Source organism: Megalops cyprinoides, chromosome 23, assembly GCF_013368585.1.
Source record: "Megalops cyprinoides isolate fMegCyp1 chromosome 23, fMegCyp1.pri, whole genome shotgun sequence".
Classification (NCBI taxonomy): Eukaryota; Metazoa; Chordata; class Actinopteri; order Elopiformes; family Megalopidae; genus Megalops; species Megalops cyprinoides.
Genome location: NC_050605.1, coordinates 15649709 through 15670048, shown reverse-complemented (window position 1 = coordinate 15670048; position 20340 = coordinate 15649709). Strand labels below are relative to the sequence as shown.

The 20340-nt window shown below is 43.6% G+C and overlaps 2 protein-coding genes across 3 annotated transcripts; one reads left to right on the top strand and one right to left on the bottom strand.

Annotated features, from left to right (window-relative positions):
• Positions 1-1408: 1408 nt before the first annotated feature.
• Positions 1409-15546, bottom strand: cwf19l1 (CWF19 like cell cycle control factor 1). 2 transcript variants are annotated; one of them, XM_036517911.1, is made up of 14 exons: positions 15230-15546; positions 12573-12657; positions 12395-12479; positions 12070-12171; positions 11546-11760; positions 10864-10979; positions 9963-10047; positions 9638-9787; positions 8956-9073; positions 7935-8014; positions 5072-5281; positions 3113-3232; positions 2015-2112; positions 1409-1675 (listed from the first exon to the last, which is right to left on the bottom strand). In XM_036517911.1, the coding sequence occupies exons 1-14, from the start codon at positions 15250-15252 to the stop codon at positions 1531-1533; spliced, it is 1632 nt and encodes a 543-aa protein (XP_036373804.1). In that variant the 5' UTR covers positions 15253-15546; the 3' UTR covers positions 1409-1530. The 2 variants fall into 2 exon arrangements, with proteins under 2 accessions (XP_036373804.1, XP_036373805.1); XM_036517912.1 differs by lacking the exons at positions 12070-12171; positions 12395-12479; positions 12573-12657; positions 15230-15546 and having other exon boundaries at positions 11574-11616.
• Positions 15547-16200: 654 nt separating this feature from the next.
• klhl42 (kelch-like family, member 42) lies at positions 16201-18624 on the top strand. Its single transcript, XM_036518312.1, has 3 exons — positions 16201-17258; positions 17581-17774; positions 18158-18624. The coding sequence occupies exons 1-3, from the start codon at positions 16492-16494 to the stop codon at positions 18604-18606; spliced, it is 1410 nt and encodes a 469-aa protein (XP_036374205.1). The 5' UTR covers positions 16201-16491; the 3' UTR covers positions 18607-18624.
• Positions 18625-20340: the final 1716 nt, after the last annotated feature.

The following is a 20340-nucleotide window of genomic DNA, read 5'->3' as shown; positions in this document are numbered from 1 at the left end:
ACCGGTCCAGCAGGCAGATCAGCCATCTCTGCTGAGAGGGGAGCTGGAAAATGTTATTTTGCAACCAGGGAAGATCTAGCTAGCCCCATCATCCTCCTCATTTTTCCCCACATTTTACAGCTTACTACACAAATACCTGCACTGTACAATACAGGGCAGTACATGTCCAGAGATATTACATTGCATTGTTGCTGGTCTTCAGACTAGCCCGAAACGAAAATGTTTTCACTGAAGTCCATCTTTTGAGAGTAAGTCAGTTCACCTGGGTTTAAGGTCTGGCTTTAATACCTGGAGCATCCTGTCCCGTAAGGTCCTAGTCTACCCCTCATACAGGATCATGACTCAAGCCATTGGAAATGCAGACCCACTCAATATAGCAAAAACAGCTGGCAACTGTGAATGGGTGCAAGGGAAAAGATTGGGTTAAGTTCTAAAACATCAGTAAGGGAAGAAAGCTCATGCAAAATCAGCTGCAGAAGAGAATATTCTTTAAAGAATATAAAAATGTAAAATTTCAGCATTGTTTCGAGTCTATGTGTCATCAAAGGGTTGAATGCAACAATCTGCGCAATTAATACATTAATACAGCCCAAACACATTCACATATATCATGTAACTGTGCTACTATCAGGACCATAACATGACAAGCCCCCTTTATCAAAACCTCAAGGTTTTCTCATTAGAGGTTGTACAAGATGGCAAAGAGTAATATATTTGGTTAGAAGGGGTATCAGGGACATAGCAGACTATAACTCCTGATGTCTAAGCTGTTGTTCGGGGACTTTTTTTTTTGTCAGTTCTGCACACTGTACTTCTATGTGATTGTACTCTGACCAGACCCACTGGATTCTGTGACTGTCTTTCATTTTACCATGATTTTTTCTTATTGTGTTCATATCCTGCTAAGTTCCCATTTTTATGCACTGTCCACAACTCAACACTTTCATCTATGCTTTTTATTTCACCACTCAAAGCCCTTGCTATCCAGGTTCAATGAAATTCTTTGAGTAGAATTTGGCAAGATCATGTCATTGCCAAGTAGTCCTGTAAGAAATCATTAATCATTAATAAATCATACTTGATCTCCAAACATAAAATCAGGTTTAATCAGGGATTGTATGTAAAAAAACAAAACCATAGAAAAGAGAACATCAACTTATTTATGTACAACAAAAGGATCCACGACTGCTAGTCTTATTTCCATGGCGTTCAAGGTAACAAGGGGAATATCTGAGGGTTTGCTCAGATTAGCCTTGCTTAGCCTTTGCTTTCACATCAGATGGGACCACCAACTGAGTAATTCAAAAAACATGTGGCAAAGCGGTACCCCGAAGCTGTGCTCTATTTAATCCAACCAACGACACTGAAAAGCAGAGAGGGTGAGTGAGCCCCGCCCCCCCCCCCCCCCCCATGTTACCACTGTCTGCCAGGGAGCCTCGCTGGACCCTCGAGAGAATAGTCTGTCATGTGACCTCAGGCCACCAATTCCGGCACCGCAGCCCCCTGCTCTGTCCTCAGAAAGCTGGCCTTTCAGTCCATCAGGGTGAAGTCGAAGGGCTCAAATTCTTCCCGAACCTTCTTGGTCAAGGATTCTTCCTCCTCCCGGCTGTACTTGCACTCTCTCCAGTCAGCACGGGTTGGGATGTTCAGAACTGCCTCGCTGGCCAGCACCTCCCTGAGGAGAACACATGGGGCTGTGCAATGTGCTACATACTTTGATTGTGCTAGCACACATGAAGCATGTGTGTGGGGTGGTGACATTAAAATGCAGAATATGGGTGCCAAACAATTCCATGGCTTAATGGGTCTGATTCACCGATTAGCTGTATACATTTCCACTGATGCATTTACTACATAGTACACTGTGGTAGCAATCCTCAGCCATAATGTACGATTTCAAAAAGCCAAATCGTGTAACTGACCTGGTGAATTAGTATTTAAGAAAAGGGGGTGAGCACAAAACCGGCATGCAAGGCATCTGGTATTGGCATCCCTGGTCTATGGGAAGCCCTACCTTCCAAACTGAAGTGGGAAGTTCTTCTTGATCCTGTGGAAGAGCTTCTCTCCAGTGTCCAGCTCTACATAGAAGTATGGTGTACCCGGCTGGGCAATCTGGAGTACACAGACAGACACACATTAACATTCCCATATGTGCATCACCACTCATCACTCTCTAGTTTCCAGAGATTTCATTTTATCTGAAACATACTGAGAACTTTTTAGAGAAGTCAACTATTAAAAGTTCTTTCGGGATAAATTAATCTTTAAATTAAAAGAACAAAGGATAGATTAATCCCAGACACTCAGGCACTTCATATTACAGGAACTGCATTTGGCATACAAGCTGTGCAAAGCGTTCTATATCATGCAGCCTTTTCCACTCTGATCTTAGCAACCATCTTAATTCTTAAGAAATGCCATGTAACTTGCTTAATATCCTCCTTTGATGTGCAGAACAAATGTGACATTATGGACAGTGAGATTCTAACAGGGTTTCAATATTATCCAATGGTGCCAACACAGAGAGCAAATAACGGTATATTAACAGTATTCTGGAAATGGCACTAATAAGGAGAAAAAACATGACAAAGAGGATGACAACATTAAATAAAGTTAATTTATTTTGATATTCAAGAGTGTTGGCTCTGTATGTTCCACAAACACTTTAAGGTGTGGAAGCTCTGGAAATGCAATTTCAGTTTTTAATTAATTACTCTTCAACGCAATTCACAGACGTGAGCCCACTGGCACAGGCTCCAGAGCAGCACTTCTAATTTATGGTAAAATTAACAGGAAGACGATTGACGGGGATGCCGGTGCTATTAATATAAACAGTGATAAGACTGGCATGCTAGAAACAAAAGGGTGATGATGACAGTGAATGAGATGGGAAGGAATCGGGGGGGTGGGTGATGGGGGGGGGGGGGGGGGGGGGGTGTTCTGTGAAAACACAGGAGGAGGCACGGAACAAGAAAGCTAAACATTAAACGCTGACGACCTTGTTCGACCGAGTGAAATTCCACGTCTGCACAGACTGCTTCACAAAACGGACCAGGGCTCAAACGTTTAAGGCCAGTCAGTGCTGGAGGGTGGTTGAGGTGGGGAAGGATACCTGCTTGAGGTCTGTGTGCTGCGGGATCTCCAGCAGCTCCATCTGCTGCTCCTGCGCCTGCACCATAAAGGCCTCCTTTATGTCGTCTGTGCTGCACCGATCCACAGGCACCGGGACCACCTGGGAGAGCATCACGCACACACGCATGCGCACACACACAGACACACGCGCGCACATGGACATACACACACGCACACACCCACAAGTGCATGCACACAGACACAGATGCAGACACACACACATGCATGTGCACAGACAGACACACACATACAGATGCGCGCACACACACCCCCCATATACATGTGCACACAGACACATATACATGCACACACGCATGCATGCGGATACAGACACAAACACACACGCACACGCACACACACAGACACACACACACACGTCAATAAGAGATCAATGCAATTCCAACAGGGGTTAGCCCTTTAGCGTCTAGAGCCCTTTCACATACACCACTGGCATTCAAACATTCATCAGTTTGACACTCAGAACACTTCTAATACTGCCAGAAATGCCAGCCAGTAAAAGCATTTTGTCCAGGAGGTAATCTCACTAATCGCTTTTGCATTCATTTCCCCAGTACTGGAGTACTACTGTTACCGCTAGTGTTGGTTTCAGAAACCAACAGTTGTAAAGGAAACCAAAGGTTGTAAAGGAAAAAATCTACAATACATTTTTACTAAAATACTGTGGATTATTTTTATATTGCACAACGACTATTAAAGGCACACCAACATTTGCAATTTCACACTACTGATTTAACCATTAGGTATTGGTGGCCCCAGATTGTACATAACACATGAATCAGAGCATGTACAAAGCAGCACTTTTCTAGTTGCATATTGACAAAATAACTACCCTGTTTTCACTGGGCTGTACACTCTTAACACATCTCTCCTGTCCTTCTGTGCTTTAAGTAAAATCTATTTTGGAATGGGTAACTGTATATTGCGCTCACCTCACAGCGACAGCCACTGAATTCCCTAACAAGCACCGAGTCCTCAAATGCACTTGCACACAGCTATTTATTGCACTACAAGTCACACAGCACACTACAGCGGTCAGGGAGGATAGGTGTTACTCTGCTGTGGTCATCCAAGCTGCAGGGTGCCTGACAGTGGTGAGATAAGGAAACCCTGTGTGATGTACCCACCCTAATCAATGGCTGGGATTGAACCTGACCTCAGTGTGCATTCAAAGTGAATACCTTAATTAAGTAGCCCCCCAATTAATAGGATTTCTGTGATTTTAGAGGCATACTTGCATGTTGGGAAATGTAGTTATATACTATATAACAGCAGCAAAGAGACAGCATTAATCCAATGAACTACCAAAAAAAGCAAATGCTGTATGTGAAAGGGCCTGCACGCATTCTTTACAGTGTAACACGGCATATACATTACTGGTGATGGTAAGTCATCATTGGGAAATGCCATTTCCCTCAGAGCCATTTCTCATCATGTTGGACAGACAGACAGCCATGTCCTTCCAGACTTAAACTGATGTGACAATGGGAGTGGGTCCAGTGGGGGACAGGCCTGGTGTCTCCACAGGCTCACCCTGACTGTCTCGGACCCACTGCAGGTTATCTGTGTGGAGCTGCTGGACTGACCAGGGGTCTGTCAGAGCCAGCCCTGTGGAGCAGCAGCCACAGTGGCGCACAGTAATACAGTAAATGGTCTACACGGTGACATGATCTGGCACAATCTGGGCTATACAAAGACATGCAACATTACAGGGAAACCAAAAGGGAACTACACAGTGACATGATCTGACACAATCTGGGCTATGCAAAGTATATTTACATGTAATAAGGGGAAAAAAACAAAACTGAGAAGCAATAATGTATGATGGTGGCAGTGTGCAGCCTTTGCAGGAGTCAGAGTTAACGCTTCACAGAGCGGACTCTGCCAGTGCTTCTGCAGGGGAGGGATGGGGACACAGCACCTGCAGCTGTAGGTGCTGGCTTCGGTAGTTCCTCTCAAACAGCACGCAGCGGCGTCCCCGGCTCTTGTAGAAGTCCCTGACGGCCGCCTTGTACCGCTCCAGTTCCTCCACAACCTCCGCTGCCAGGTCCACCACAGACTGGTAGTGTCCGATGGGCAGCAGCAGCACATGATCTGGGGTCAGGCAGCCTTTGGCCAGAGCCATGTAGCACTGAGGACAACGGGGAGAGACGCAGGAATGTTCACAATGCACTTAATGCAGAGTGAATGGATTATTAGACAAATAACTATAAAAAACTACAGGAACAAACTTTTTAGAACACTTGTAGAAAGAGTTGGCCAAATACTGACCAAAAGTGAGTAAACCTGCTTTGTAAAACAGCTACTGTTAAGCGGTTAAGAGGCATCTGGCTATAACTCAAAGCAGTGTGTAGAATGTAGGGGTCACCCCTTCAATGGAAGTTTTCTTAATCTCTATCCGTCTGTTTCTTTGGCTATGAGGCAAATACTGTTTTCATACATGTGAAACTGACCGGGGGCATGTACAGTCACACACACACACACACATACACATACACACACACACCCACAACGTTCACAGCCTAAAGCAGCCAGGCAAAACGAGCCAGCAGCTTTCATCTCGGGCTACTTCCTTTCCAGTTCAGACTGAAAGGAAATGAGTTTATCTAAAGCTGCAGGTAGCCCAGGTACAGAGGGGATTAGAGAAATTCCCCATGAGAAATTAAACAAAGCCGCTGCGCTTGACCTTGCCTGGAACAAGGTTCGAGGAGACTGACAGCTGAAGTGGAAGGAAAAACCGAAGTGTGAAATGTACCAGAGAAAGAGTTTCAACTTACTAATGTTGTCACCATATATACATAAAATGTATATTCGTTTGACATTTATATTCAGACGTTTATATACATTATTTGTTTAGTAAACTAAAATTCCATTTGTATGTTCATTTTAACTTAGTGCCCAGACATAATATGGGTCATGCATTACATTACATTGTATCATTATATTATATTATTGTCTTTAGCAGATGCTCTTATCCAAAGCAACTTACATATATTACAATATTCATGTTATCCATTTATACATCTAGATATTTACTGAGGTAATTAAGGTAATTGAGGTGATGAAGTACCTTGCCCAAGGGTACAACGGCAGTGCCCCAGCAGGAAATCAAACCAGCAACCTTTGGTTACAAGTCCTGCTTCTTCTCACTACTGTGCTACAGTGCTGCCCATTCATCTCAAAGGACAATTTCCTTATTAGGGCATGATATTTCATACATATGCACACCACACACTTGCAGAATAGCACACAAATATGAAAAAAGGTAATTTACAAACCCACAGTCGTGTCAGCCGCAGTGATGAAAAGGCAGACAAACTGGACAGCACGGAAATGTTAGAGAGACTATTGCTTTAGAATACTGATTAGAGGAGGTCAGAACTAGAGGTTAAAGGTAATGCATTATGATTAACTAAATGTATTGCCTCTGGGACAAAGGGAAACTTCCTTCTGTTAAACAGTACTGGTATATGGATGTACAGGAAACATGCAAAACAAAAACCTCCACTGCCCTCTGGATACCCGCATCCAGACCAACCAACTGCGCCACAAGAAGCAACTTCTGAAACCTCACAGAGGAACTTTCTGCTCTATGAAGCTGATAACACAAACACTAAGGGATAATTAAAGGAATTCAAGGGATACCTATGTTGGATTTTGTTCTAATTTTAAAAGTAAACGAACCGGACCAAAAGCGCGCTTGGAGAAAAAGCTTTATTCGGCGATGGAATCCGGCAGCATCTCTGCCTGCGAAGCTTTAACTCAGAGAACTGTTACCGTGATCGGCCTTTTATACCATGAAACAAATGGCAACAAACAATAGGTTTTACACTGTTGCAGCATCAACCTATGTTCCCAATGCAAAGCGGGATCCTTTGATGCTGACTGCGTCTTTGTGTGGTGATGGTTGCCAATTGCCCACTCCCGGTTGTATGCTAGACTTGATGGCTGCTGCCTGCCTTAATCAATTGCTCTTGGCTCCAACTGTAGCGTGGCACCAAGGTGTGGAGCTTCCTTTGTAACTATGATAATAAGGCCATCAGGTTAACAGTTCTCTGATTCTGAACCATGTCTGGTCAGAAGTTAGAAGCACTATAATCTTACACCTATATCTCAAAATTTGAATAAATAACCTTAACTATGCTTGCATAATTGCCCCAGATTATGAATATAGCGTGACCAAAACTAATCAACAACTCTGGTCATTTCCCAAAACAAGTCATTTCTGGGAAATCCTCCCGCGCTGACTCAGAAACAGAGGGCTTCCCTCTGATATTTTTGGTCATTAAGTACCACCTAATAGCTAAAGAGGGCTTCAAAGGTCTCCTTGCAAAGATGCAGATAACAGCCCTCCAGCTACTCTCTTTGACAGGGCCAACCATTTCTAATATCTTGCAAATTGGGGAAAGTTTCTCTCCCTATCAAGAGCTGCTTTCCTGAGGTTAAAAAACACACACCAAATCACCAGAGACGAAGAGAAACTGTATTTTCAAACAGATTTGTTAAATGTGTTTAGAATATGCAATGTGGCAATTATTAAAAAAGGAAAAACAACAGAGGATGCTCTGTTTGACAAAGCATAGTGGATTATCCAGGATTAGGTACAAAACAGAGCACAAGATAAATTCCACAGTTACAACATCTTTCAATTATTTCTGCACACACATTCCCTCAAATACTATGCAAATATGCAGCCATGTATCTCACTATGCCTCAGGGCACTCTGTGGGTGGATACCTAAACCACACCTGCCTGGCACACCTGCCCGTGTGCCATTAACTCACGTGAGTTCCGATGCTGATCACCAGGTGCTTCTCCACCTCTGGGCTTGCCAGACAGAACCAGCAGGGTCCGGTGGGCTGAGCTGGGGAGACAGCCAGAGGCGGGCAAGTGTCACAAAGCAGCAATGTATTCTAGGACTGTAAAACATTTTAACTGCGAGCATGAAGACCAGTTTTTGAAGGCGAAATAGACTGAGGACCTCTAAGGACACTGTACTCCAGAGACAGAGTGCAAGGGCCAAGGAAGCCAAGTCTTTCCATGGATCCACTTTTTTCAGACATTTAAAGGGGGCTGTTAGGCAATATTATTCCCCTGTGAATATTAAGGCACATTTCTTAGCTGAAAGGTTGCCTTGAAGAGCACCGAGAGTTTATCAGTAGTAGTGTACTTCCTGGGTCATTTTACATATATAACTGACTAGGAAAGGTCAATACTAGTCTGGAAACAGACTATTGTTTACTTGTCTACACCAAGCACAGACTGAGCCCTTACAAGGCATATTTATGAATGCTTGGCAGGAACTGAACACTTCTACAGGGTTTTGTTTCCTCGCAGAACAAACCCAGGTGCCATTTAAACTATAACAGAGCAGGAGAACAGCATCAGAGCAGTAAAAAAGGGAGTCGGGCTATCATTACCAAAAAAGCTAGCTATACCTCTGGGATCCTCTGGAAAAAAACTGTTTGACGTATCAAAAGTTCAGCACAACGGAAAACACTCTGGAGTGTTCTAGGGATTTCCTCTTACTCACTCTATGCTTTCATGTTTAAAAAAATCAGATCAGAGCATTCTGATGGCAACGATAAGCTCCTTTCTTGTTTTGTAAATATATCGGAGCAGTTTGCCAAAAAGTGCATTTAAACCCTCAAGCCTAAACAGAAACAGAATAAAAGGGGACTAACTTCGTCATGCTCTGGTAGATAACTACGGATTACACAAGATAACATTTTCCAGTAATTAAAAATCAAAGAGTCGTCCCTCTTGTCTAGCGTGAACGATAGGGTAAGGGGCTGACTGACTCACGGGGTCTGCGTGGCTGTTTGGGCTGGGTGGGTCTGTCTCCTTCCGAATGCCTCTTCCTGACTGAGCCCTGCTGCTGCTTCTTCCCCAGGTCAAAGAAGAACTGAGAGGCCGGCTCTTCCTGTGGAGCATACACACATATATATTACATTACATTATTATTGGCATTTAGCAGACGCTAATGTTAATCTTACCCATTTATACAGATAGATATTTACTGAGGCAATTCTGGGTTAAGTACCTTGCCCCCATGGGGAACTGAAGTGGCAATCTTTCATTTACAAGTCCTGCCACTATGTTACACTGCGGCCAACTATATAGGTGTACACAAAAACACACACACACGCTAATATAACATTAGCTCACTTTGCATGTTGCTTTAAGTGAATGTCTTTCACTCTAAAAGAAGAGCAAATGGTTCTTTCCAAATGGATCATGTACACAGTGAATGTGAGAGATCATCCATCTTCACCTCCCCGAATGTGATGTAGCAAACTTAATGAGAATTACAGACATTAACTGGAAATCCCATTTAAAAGACTGATCCAGCTGCCTTCCAAAATGTCAAGGGATATATAAGAGATGCACAGGTACAGATGGAAGTATTAAAATGAACACAAGTCAACTCTATGGAGCACAGAAATAAACGGTGAGGCATGACTGGGTCACGCTAGCTGGCACGTACTTCCTGGAAGGCAGCTGCAGCAGCAGGCTTGTCCTTCTTGCTTTCTTTCAGACTCTTGCGGTAGGGGTTTTCAGTGACATCTTGTGGCTGTTTAACCAACTCTGCGGGGTCCATGTTTTTCAGTGGGACGATGCTGAATGCATACAGGTACTGGAGGAGGATCACCATAATTGTTTGTCACTACAGATGATTCATATTGAAATAATCAGTGATTATTAATCAATATTCATTATTATTCAATATTCAAATGTGCAGATATATATATATATATCAAGTACAGCACTGCGGACCTCTGATAAGTTTACTGAGAGGAAACAGTGTTTACCTTTTTCTTTGCAGGGTTGTTAACGTTAGCCAGGGCTATGAATCTGCTGACATGCTGTGCATTCTCCAGCAGTACCATGTGATTCCTGTCATCATATACAACACAGCATAACAAGAGAAAGTCTTATAAAAACACAAGGACACTTTCTGGCAAAGAGTCACTGACAGCTAAGAATAGGGCTACCCGATTTACTCCTAGGGCCTTCCAGTGTGTACTGGTTTTTGTTCCAAGCTTCATTTAAATTCCCCATGTGCATTCAGCTGTTAACTGATCTTTAGTCTGTGTTAAACAGTTACAGTGACCTGCCACAACGGCCGCATTATTTCAAAGAAACAAATGTGTTTCAAAACAAATTCTCCGGAGCTGAAACTATTTCTGGTAGTAGCGATGCTTTCCTGAAATTAAACGTAGTGTGACCTGTTGGTCGACTGACTGACTGACAGACAGAAGGAATCACACTGCACTTGCTTAGCTGTTTTTTGTCACTGCCTGTCAAATACAAAGAGCTCAGAGTCAAAGCAAATGATTCTGAGCCACACCTCCAGTCTGTTACAATCTGCTTAAAGACAAAATCATAGAGGCACTTAAATGCATTAAGAGGACGTCTGGGACAAAAAGCACCATGCACGTGGGGGTCTCAGAGAGCCCAATTACATTACAGTACATTATTGGCATATAACAGATGCTACTATCCAGAGTGACTTCCACAGGTTACATTATTTTTTTAACTGTTACCCATTTCTGCAGCTGGATATTTACTGAGGCAATTCTGGGTTCAGTACCTTGCCCAAGGGTACAACAGCAGCGCCCCAGCGGGGAGTCGAACTAGCAACCTTTCAGTTACAAGTCCTGTTCCTTACCACTATGTTACACTGTTGCCTCAATTAGCCCTATATGATACCTGTATGGCAGTCGCTCATAATGTGTCCCCTCCAATCCAGCGAAGTGGTAGCGAGGCTTCAGCTGCTCTGCCAGGTGGGCAATAGAGGCTGCTCCACAAGATTTAGTGTTTATGTCCTGCAGTGAGAGAGACTGTCAGACTCATGAAGAAATAAAACTCAAAGTATCATTCAAATAAGTATTTGACTGATACGGTTTGTTACAGTGTTAAAGTATGCTCACATTAAAGTATGCTAACACTTCTCACCTATAAAGGTCCTTCATAAGGTAACATTCGCTGGAAATAAGATTTTTCAAATCACAAAAGGCAAGAATGCTGACTCATGCTTGTATGATGGATGTGAATGACCACCACATGACATAACATAACATCTGTGATTTCCACATCATGCAGTGTAATACAGAATAAATGCGAGTAAATCAAAAGGAATGCTGTGTTCTGAAAACGTAAAGCTAAAGAGACATGACACTGTGCCAAAACCTTAGATTTAGTAGGGCAGTAACTGTTAACAGGTTTTAATTACTGCTCCAGATAAAAAGTCCTGACACTGTTTGTTCCAAAACTAATTTACTTTGGCAGTGCGCACAGGACAACGTTCCCATCCAGGGAGTGCCCCTTGTTAGGAAACAATAACACATATTTTGGTTAAAGGCGCGAAAAGAGCGGGGAGGAGAGCGCTTACTGGACTGTTGCCGTACTGCCACACCCACCGAGGCCACTGCGAGGTCAGGAGAATGTCCACCCCTTTGAACTTGGAGCTGGATACCAGCGGCGCCACCAGGGCGGCCACATCTTTGGCCGTGAAGCAGTGGGCTGGCACCGGCTCCTGCTGGGCCTCTCTGCCGCTGACGTAGGCGATCTGGAGCCCCGACACCCCTGTGAAGACGCCCCTGCGACCTGAAACGTAGTAGGGCTCGTAACCAAAAGGTTGCCGGTTCAATTCTCTGGTGGGACACTGCTGATGTACCCTTGGGCAAGGTACTTAACCCACCAATTGTCTCAGTAAATATCCAACTGTATAAATGGATAACACTGTAAAAAAACTGTAACTGATGAAAATTGCTCTGGATAAGAGCATCTGCCAAAAGCCCATATTGTAAAATAATTTAATGAAACATGCAGACCATTCAACATGGACAATGCGCCTTAAAATGTCTGCTATGCTCCCACTGTGCTAGGGTAAATCATATTATGGAATTCACATACCCAAATAGGTGATATTCTCCGCCAGCTCGCACCCATCTGAACTGGGAAAATACCTCACTGTATCCTGACTTGCTGCACCCAGAACATAGGTGTGGATGGGTGCTAGAGTTTTAGGAACAGAAGGACCATTATGAAGTTTAGGAATATTCTAGTTACAGACAACATTACTCCAATGAAATTTTTAATCATGTTCTGTAAGAAACCACTTTAAAACTATTTTGCATCCAAAATAACATCATTAGAGATCATAAAGATGTCTGTGAAAAATCTCTGTCTGTAAAAAAAAAAAAAGAAAAAGTTTCAAGAACTTTGGAGAATATCTTACCTTTCTTTGCCCCAGATTTGTACGCTTCCCACTCCACTTGCGTCTCCGGCGAAGAACCAAAGAAATCTCCAACACAGAGCAGCAGCTTCACAGACGGAAATCAAATTACACACTTTGATCATTATTAAGTAGAAATGTTTCAGATTCAGGTGCTTTAAAAATAGCATGACATACTTACATCAAACTGCCCGCTCTTCTTCTGAATTGTTGTCACCCGGTTGAATAAAACGCTAAACCTCCCTTCAACATCCCCACAAACAAGCCTGAAAAACATTGTGTTGGAAATCTTTAACAGTGCAGAAGAGAATTATTTTACAAATCTTTTATTCAATAAAGTTGGCTTGGAATTCCTGAAAAGGAGAGCATAAAAACGTAGATTCTATGTATGTGTAATGTGCTGAGCCAATCATAAATTAGGCTAAACACGCACACACACACAAATGTATGTGCAGACCCATCATTTCATCTGAGAGAAGAAAACTGACATTGTACAGCATAACCCACTTAATTAAGCTAACTAAACATACCCCTATTTTAAACGGCAATAGACAGTAACAGGTTACACAGGCATTACATTCAATCATATTAGGGATGAGCATCATCAAGCATGCAGGCATTTGGAACTCTAATTACAGCTATTCTCTGACTGTAACTAAATAAATGCATTCAAAAGCATGAGCATGCTGTCCAGGGCAAATTTTATTATTCTTTATTGCGCTGTAAGTTTATATGTGATCCATTTACTGAGCAGACATCCTTACCTAGAAGCCAAGCTGCGAGAGGAAAACAAATGGTTGTAGGATTCCTTAGTTGTAAGAATAATAATCAGCATGCCACAAGACTGGGTCTTGACCCAGTGACTAAAGTGAGGCATTCAGTCAAATTAGCCACCAAGCAGCAAGGGGACAATATCATCAACACTATGTCATTCTGTACCCCTGCTCTGCATTTTCCAAAACGACTGCAGTGTGGTGTGTCGACTACCGCAAATAGCACCTCTGTTACCTCCACAACTATTTGTTCCATTTCACTGTATCAACATTAAGACAGACAGGAGGTGGATGGACGAAAAGCACAGAGGTCTTGGAGGCCATGGCCATCTCACTCCCTTTAAAAACTGGCTGGTGAGATGGCGCACCTCCACTGACATCACACTGATTCATCCATGACAGGCAAAAACTGCTGCTAGAAAGCCTTGTAAGGGGAATTCAGGCATACTACACTCTAGAGCACCACAGGACAAATGACCAAAAAGCAGGCATGTTGCAAGTCACTGAACCCAGTGCCTTTGCATAATACTACTGACAGCACCAATTCCATTTGCATGCACCCCCATGAAGAACTTGCCTTTGTGGGATCTATACAAAGGCACTAAAGGTGCTACTCTTCAGTGGCTAAGCATATATTGAAAACGTGTGGTTTAGGACACCAAAGCAACCCCAGAGCCTGGGACAGAATGCCTGCCCAAGAAGGAAAGATGCCAAACTTAATCAATTTTACCAACCAGGCTCTGCAGCACTATCACGGGGCCGTTATGACCTTCATTGTCCACTCCCTGACTCGCACCACAATGACAGTGAGGAGGAACGCACAGACAATTCTGTCATAGCAATGGTGTGACATGGTCAGGAATCTTTGTCCGTCATTTCTCTGCTAAAACCACTACCGGATGGGGCAAGTACGTGACAGGCCCTGCAACCCTGGACCGTCACCAGGAAGCTGAACAGCCCAACACTTCTATGTCAGACATTAGCCAGAGAGCGCAGAATCAACTCCATCAAAACCAGACGAGGTAAAAAGATCTGGTGTCGTTCAGTACGATATACTATCGGTGATGTCACTCCTCATCACAAAGTGCTTTCTTTGTCAGAATTCTTTTCTCCAAATAGCTGCTCGGCACAAGACTCAGTCTTGTGGTGTGTACTGCAGCGAAATGGACCGGACTTCAGAAGATTACTGCGGTCCAGTTAGCTGACTGCATCATTGCGCGCCATTGCTGCTAGTAGGAAACCTAGGTAACTAGCTTGCTAAGAGCACCAATTACTGCAGTGTTCTGGACGTTTGTTCGCTAACTAGCTAAATCGATGGAGTTATAAACTAATTCAACACGAAAGCACACTTTTTCCTCAAATGTAACTGTGCACACGAATTTGAACTTGGCGGGATAGCCACTTGTATCGAGAAACTGACCTGCGACGAGCCACTCTTTTCTCATTACAAAATTGCGTGATTTATAAAACTAGCTAGACGAAAGATAGCTGACAAACTACGGAGCATGGTACAGCGGCGAATCTTCGCTTTTGTGGTCGAAGTTACGGACAACTGTAAATATAAAATGTTTTCCTCACCCTATAGTAGCATGAAAGATGACGTTATCTGCAATGTTCTATAATAAACAGCTTTGGCATGCCTTCTTTCAACCATCAAATATTTAGTCATTGTGTACCTGATTATCCGTAGCCAACAGCGTTATGGGTAACTAGCATTAGCAGTTTGGCTAATTAATATACTGCTAGTCTCGCTAGTTAATTGCATGGGCAGATAGCAAACTAACTAGCTGCGTAGAATTGACAGATTATCAAAATGTCGAAATAGTCTTGGTAGCTCAGTAGATAGCTACCTGCACGACTTATAGTCTAGCTAAATTGGGTACTTCTGCAATCCAACGTTAGCTAAGCACCTGTAGCTGCAAGACAACTAGAGTCTAGCTAAACCAGGTAACTATATGTAACCCTGCAGTCATTATTGGTAAGGTACCTAAGTTAGCGAAATCGATCCTGATAGTTAATAAGCAGCTAGCTGGTACGAAAGGATTTGAGTGATGTTTAAACTTACACTCTTAATGGTTGATCTCCCATTCTGTCAAATAGATAAAATAATCCGTAGTAAAAAGTTGCACGTGTGCTGGAAGCGGTTTTTTTACGGAGCGTTTCAAATTTTAAAAATACATTCGCGTGGTGTCCGTCGGTATTTTGTGTCCCCTTCAAACATAAAAAATATTGAAGTAATCTCTAAGAGAAAGACTTTCAAAGGCATCAGCCTACATAGTGAGATGACTAAAGTCTGTATAAAAACATCTTTGTTAGAGCAGATTTATAGCTATTGACCTGTTCGTTTACTTTCATTTATAAACCGGAAATGTGTCCACTCGGATTACAAACAAAGCGAAACAACATCAAAGTATGGGATCAGAGATGGGACAATATTAATTCCCAGTAATTTACCTGGTTTTGAAATGCAATAACAACACGGTGGATGTAACATTACAGCAATGATGGTGATTGTGAAATTAGGTATTTTAAATATACTGAGCGAAGACAACTTTAGCTAATGTTATATTACTGAAGTAGACTGTAGCGAAATCTGTTTGCAGTACACAGTTAGTACACTGTAATTATTAGTTTTAAGAAAATAGCTGACAATATTAACCATACTGTAATCATAATATATAACAACAATTATCCTTATATAACTTTGTGTATAGCTGTGTACCGTAGTATTTATTATTCCTGCTCCCACTGTTGCCGTAGGGCAAGTACTAGCGGAAGAAGAAGTGACGTTCCTGCTGCCAGGATCAAAATAGGAACTAATTTGCATTCAAATAGCTGAAGATGTTCTTGGGAATGAAATGGGAATGTTGTGATGAACTGAACACGGTAACCTTGATAAAAGAAAATCTTTTATTTTAGAATAACTGTTGTCAGTATGATGCAAATTATCAGTCAAAACATAGCTTGCAAACTAGCATGCAAGCTGTCTTAACTTACACTAAACATGCATTAAAATAGGTAGCGTTAGCTATTTTGTTTGCAAGCTTGCTCATTTTTGCCTACGTCGCAGAAACTGAATTAGCTAGCTGGCTAGTTAGCTTTTATTAATAGCTATTATCCATCAGTGGATCTATGGGCTGAGCATTACCTTATATAGGCCTGTTTTCTGACTGAGGGGTAGCAGACCTACTCTGCGCTTGTAAAATGTAAACGAGGGACACATCCACTTTGGGATAACCCGGACCCATCTTTCCAGAAGCCCTACCCTGTCGCATAGTGTGACAACAAAAGAGGGAGGGCGTTCAACACTACAAACAAACGCTAAAGATGTCATCACCAGAACAGATTATTGCAATCGTAATGGATGATAAAACGTACAACGTGAGCAAAAGCAAACTGATTGAGAAGAGCGACTACTTCCGTGCGCTGTACAGTTCTGGAATGCGGGAGTCCGGAGAGGATTCGGTGCAGCTGCAGGGATTGAGTGTACCCGGCCTGGAATTGGTCCTGGAGTTCATTAACACTTCAAAAGTGCAGGTTGTCAATGAGACATTGGAGGATTTGATTGAGACGGCATCTTTTTTGCAAGTGACTTCAATTTTAAAATTACTGCTGTCAGAAATCAGGCAGGACAACTGTGTGGAACTGTATAATCTCTCCGAGATATACGGAACTCAGGATCTGAGGAATGCGTGTCTCAAATTCATGAGCTGTCATTACCACCCGATGCTTCGGAGATCCGAGTTCCGGAACCTCCCGGCTTCCCTCCGCAGCCAGGTAAGGGAGATGCGCATGAAGGGCACCGCTACCCTGGTTGCTATTGGGGATTTTATCGGAACCTGTCTAGACCTGGCTGATCAGGACGAGCCGTGGTCCATGCTTCGTTACGGAGAGCTAGAGCAGCGCTGGAAGCCGCTAGCGAACAACCTGCCCTCGGACATGGTCAATGTGAGAGGGTATGGTTCCGCCGTCCTGGACAATTATTTGTTCATCGTTGGAGGCTACAGAATGACAAGTCAGGAGATATCAGCAGCGCACTGTTACAACCCCTGTCGGAATGAGTGGAATCAGGTGGCCCCCCTGAACCAAAAGAGGTATGACTTAATCAAACAATAACCAAGTGATTCAGTGTCAGGCAGCCCAAATAGCTGGTTGTGTCAGTAAAAGCACAGCACCACTGGAAACTCTCAAGTCTTTCCTGTGCTATCTCCCCTAGTGCCTGATCCCTTGCTGAGTCATCCTGTTAGTATGAACAATTGTCCATCCTGTTTTAGACTCCTTTAAGTGGAATTAAATTACACTGGATAGATAGCATCAGAATACCCACCCAGTAATAATGATACAGTCGACGCAATAGCAAGTGATTCATGGCAGGAGTTGATAACAGCAATAACAGTCCTCTTCCTCAACCCACAGGTCCAATTTCAAACTGCTGGCAGTGAGTGGGAAGCTGTACGCGGTGGGTGGACAGTGTCTGGGCACGGTGGAGTGCTACAGCCCAGAGCAGGACTGGTGGACCTGCGTGTCCTCGCTGCCCGACCCGCTGGCGGAATTTTCCGCCTGCGAGTGCCAGGGAATGATCTACGTCATGGGGGGCTACACCGCCAGAGGTCAGAGTGCGTTAGACATCCCTGGGGGGGAGGGGCGTTGCAGGTCACATTCTGAGTGTGCATTGCGGGTCACATTCGGGTGGCAGTGTAGCATAGTGGTTAAGGAGCAGGACTCCTAACTGACCCTTGGGAGAGGTGCTTAACCCACAATTGCCTCAGTAAATGTCCAGCTATATATATGGATAGCATTGTTAAAAAAAGAAACCGTAACTGATATAAGCATCTGCTAAATGCTAATAATGTAATGTAATGAGTGTTTGACAATAGTAGAGGAAGAAAACATTACTGTGTACGGTTTTACTGGGGCCTCTGAGTTTAGCTGAGTGCACGTGTATGTTCCACAAGTGCTCCAGTGCCTCCCTCTTTCCATCCCTCCCACACAGACAGGAACACCAGTGTGCTGCGGTACTGCCCAGCCTCCGACACTTGGACAGCGTTCCGCTCCTGCCCGGTCCATGTGCGCAAGCAGCAGATGCTCTCGGTGGAGGACACCATCTACCTGGTCGGGGGCTACACCCACGAGCTGGAGCCCGAGCGCCGGCGGGCCAGCCAGACGGAGGACATGCTGACGGTGCAGTCCTACAACGTCACTACGGGCGAGTGGCTCCACCTGAAGGAGAACACCTCCAAGTCGGGGCTCAACCTCACCTGCACACTGCACAACGACGGCATCTACATCATGAGCCGCGACGTCAGCCTGCCCACCAGCTTAGAGCACCGGGTGTTCCTCAAGTACAACATCTTCTCCGACGCTTGGGAGGCCTTCCGCCGCTTCCCGGCCCTGGGGCAGAACATGCTGCTCTGCTCCCTCTATCTCCCCAATGTTCTGTGAGCGCGTCCTGTGAGCACGTCCCCGCGGCCGTCGGCTCGGCAACGGGGCGGGGGCTATGTGCCGCATGCACCGATTAGACGCCACAGCAAGGTCTCGGTGCTTGTTCTCTCACCTCGCTGTGGTGAGGGTAGCGGTCGTAGCCTCGACTGGTAACCAGAAGGTCTTGGGTTTTAGATCCCGTGTTGGGGGAGGGTGGGGGGGAAGGGGAAGTGGCAAAGTGCTGATATACCCTTAAACAAGATGCTGAACTTAACTGCTTGGACAAAATGAGGGTCCCAGAATCATGTACTGTAAATGTCTTGTATGAAAATAACCTAAGAACAATAATTTAAAATGAGAATAACTAGTTTCCATTATGGGGGCTTAACACTCCTAAGGTGTGTTCTGGGGCCACTGCTCGTGCATTAGGAAGCTGCAACTGCTTGAAATGTCTCCCCCCACATGTTGTGGGGGTAACACAGAGCATTCCTTTTGATTCACTACGAAGAAAAGCCTCTTTCCTTACATGAAAGGAAAAAAGTTTTGCACAAATCGATAATGTGTTTCCAGTTTTGCAGAAACAAATCTTCAGTGCTAATGTAGATACTTGCATCTGAACATACAGAGGTGTTATCTCTCACACAACAGTGTTGATGGTACAGCTGGAGTCTTGCAAGACTAGCCTTTGGTTTTACACTGTCCGTTTTCTGGCAAGAAAAAAAAAATCCTACAGAGTGCAGTTGAGCAGCTTACCACAAGACTTGGCTTATGAGAATTCAAACTTCTGTCACTTATGAGGTCACTCCAGCTATCTGAATGATTAATCCCTTTGATATGAGCTCTCCAAGGTGAGATCTTCTGGAAAATGATCATGATCTGATATGTTTCTCTTTAGCATTGCTTTTGTAGAGGGAAGCAATGAGATTTTTTTAGGTATTATAATACAGACTCTGGATAAATTAGGTTAAGATATGAAATGCAGTGGAAAGATTGTTCATTTGTTTGGATTTTTTTAAGTATTCCTGGAATGAATGGGAGTCGTTGGAAAGGCCTGATTGTTTCAGTTTAACTGAGAGCGTGATTGAGAAACTGACATAAGTTCAGCTGGAGTTACAGCAAAGGGCTCATTAAAATTGCTACATTTGAATTCTCATCAGTTTTCCTGACGTCTGAAGATATTGCACAAAGCATAACGCACAAATCTGTACTTAAATAAAGTGTATTATGTTACTAGCTACTGGCCAAAACTGCTGTTTTATGACTCTGGAGAGGGGGGGTGGGGGTGAATAGTGGCCTTATTGAGGACAAATTGTACAAGAAGACTAAAGTTTTAGTTTGAGAACACTAAAAACATCTTTTATGTGGTAATAACCTTTCTGAGAGCAGTGTTTTTCCGTTGCTGAGATGGGGAGAAAATTCATTCTTTGTTGTTTTCCTTTGTATGACTTGATGAGAGGCGATTGTTTTCATTTACCCCCATCAAATGCTGTTGAGTCGATTTCCCACTGATGCCTTGGGTATTAGAATAATAAAGGATATGTTCAGGGAAGCTGTGCTGTTGTCTGTTTTATTTTCAAGCATTTTGGTCTGTTGTAGCTAAGCAGAACTGCGGTAGATGCATTTTGATATCGCAGACAGTTTTAGCCATTTAGAACCTAGTTGTCGTTGTGAGAGTCTCCAGTTCTCCCGCCAATGTCATTTTTCGTCATCCAAGGACTACTGCAGTCTTTTGGAGTAACGTCTTTAAAGCATTAT

Bases quoted from the DNA above. Each gene is read 5' to 3' on its own strand.
- cwf19l1 (XM_036517911.1), bottom strand. From the start codon at position 15,252: ATGGGAGATCAACCATTAAGAGT. The intron at 12,480-12,572 runs GTAAGTATGTCA...CCGTCTGTGAAG, and splicing joins AGAAGAGCGGGCAGTTTGAT to CTGCTGCTCTGTGTTGGAGA. The intron at 9,788-9,962 runs GTAAACACTGTT...ATCCTCCTCCAG, and splicing joins ACAACCCTGCAAAGAAAAAG to TACCTGTATGCATTCAGCAT.
- klhl42 (XM_036518312.1), top strand. From the start codon at position 16,492: ATGTCATCACCAGAACAGATTATTGCAATCGTAATGGATGATAAAACG. The intron at 17,259-17,580 runs GTATGACTTAAT...CTCAACCCACAG, and splicing joins GCCCCCCTGAACCAAAAGAG to GTCCAATTTCAAACTGCTGG. The intron at 17,775-18,157 runs GTCAGAGTGCGT...CCTCCCACACAG, and splicing joins GGGGGGCTACACCGCCAGAG to ACAGGAACACCAGTGTGCTG.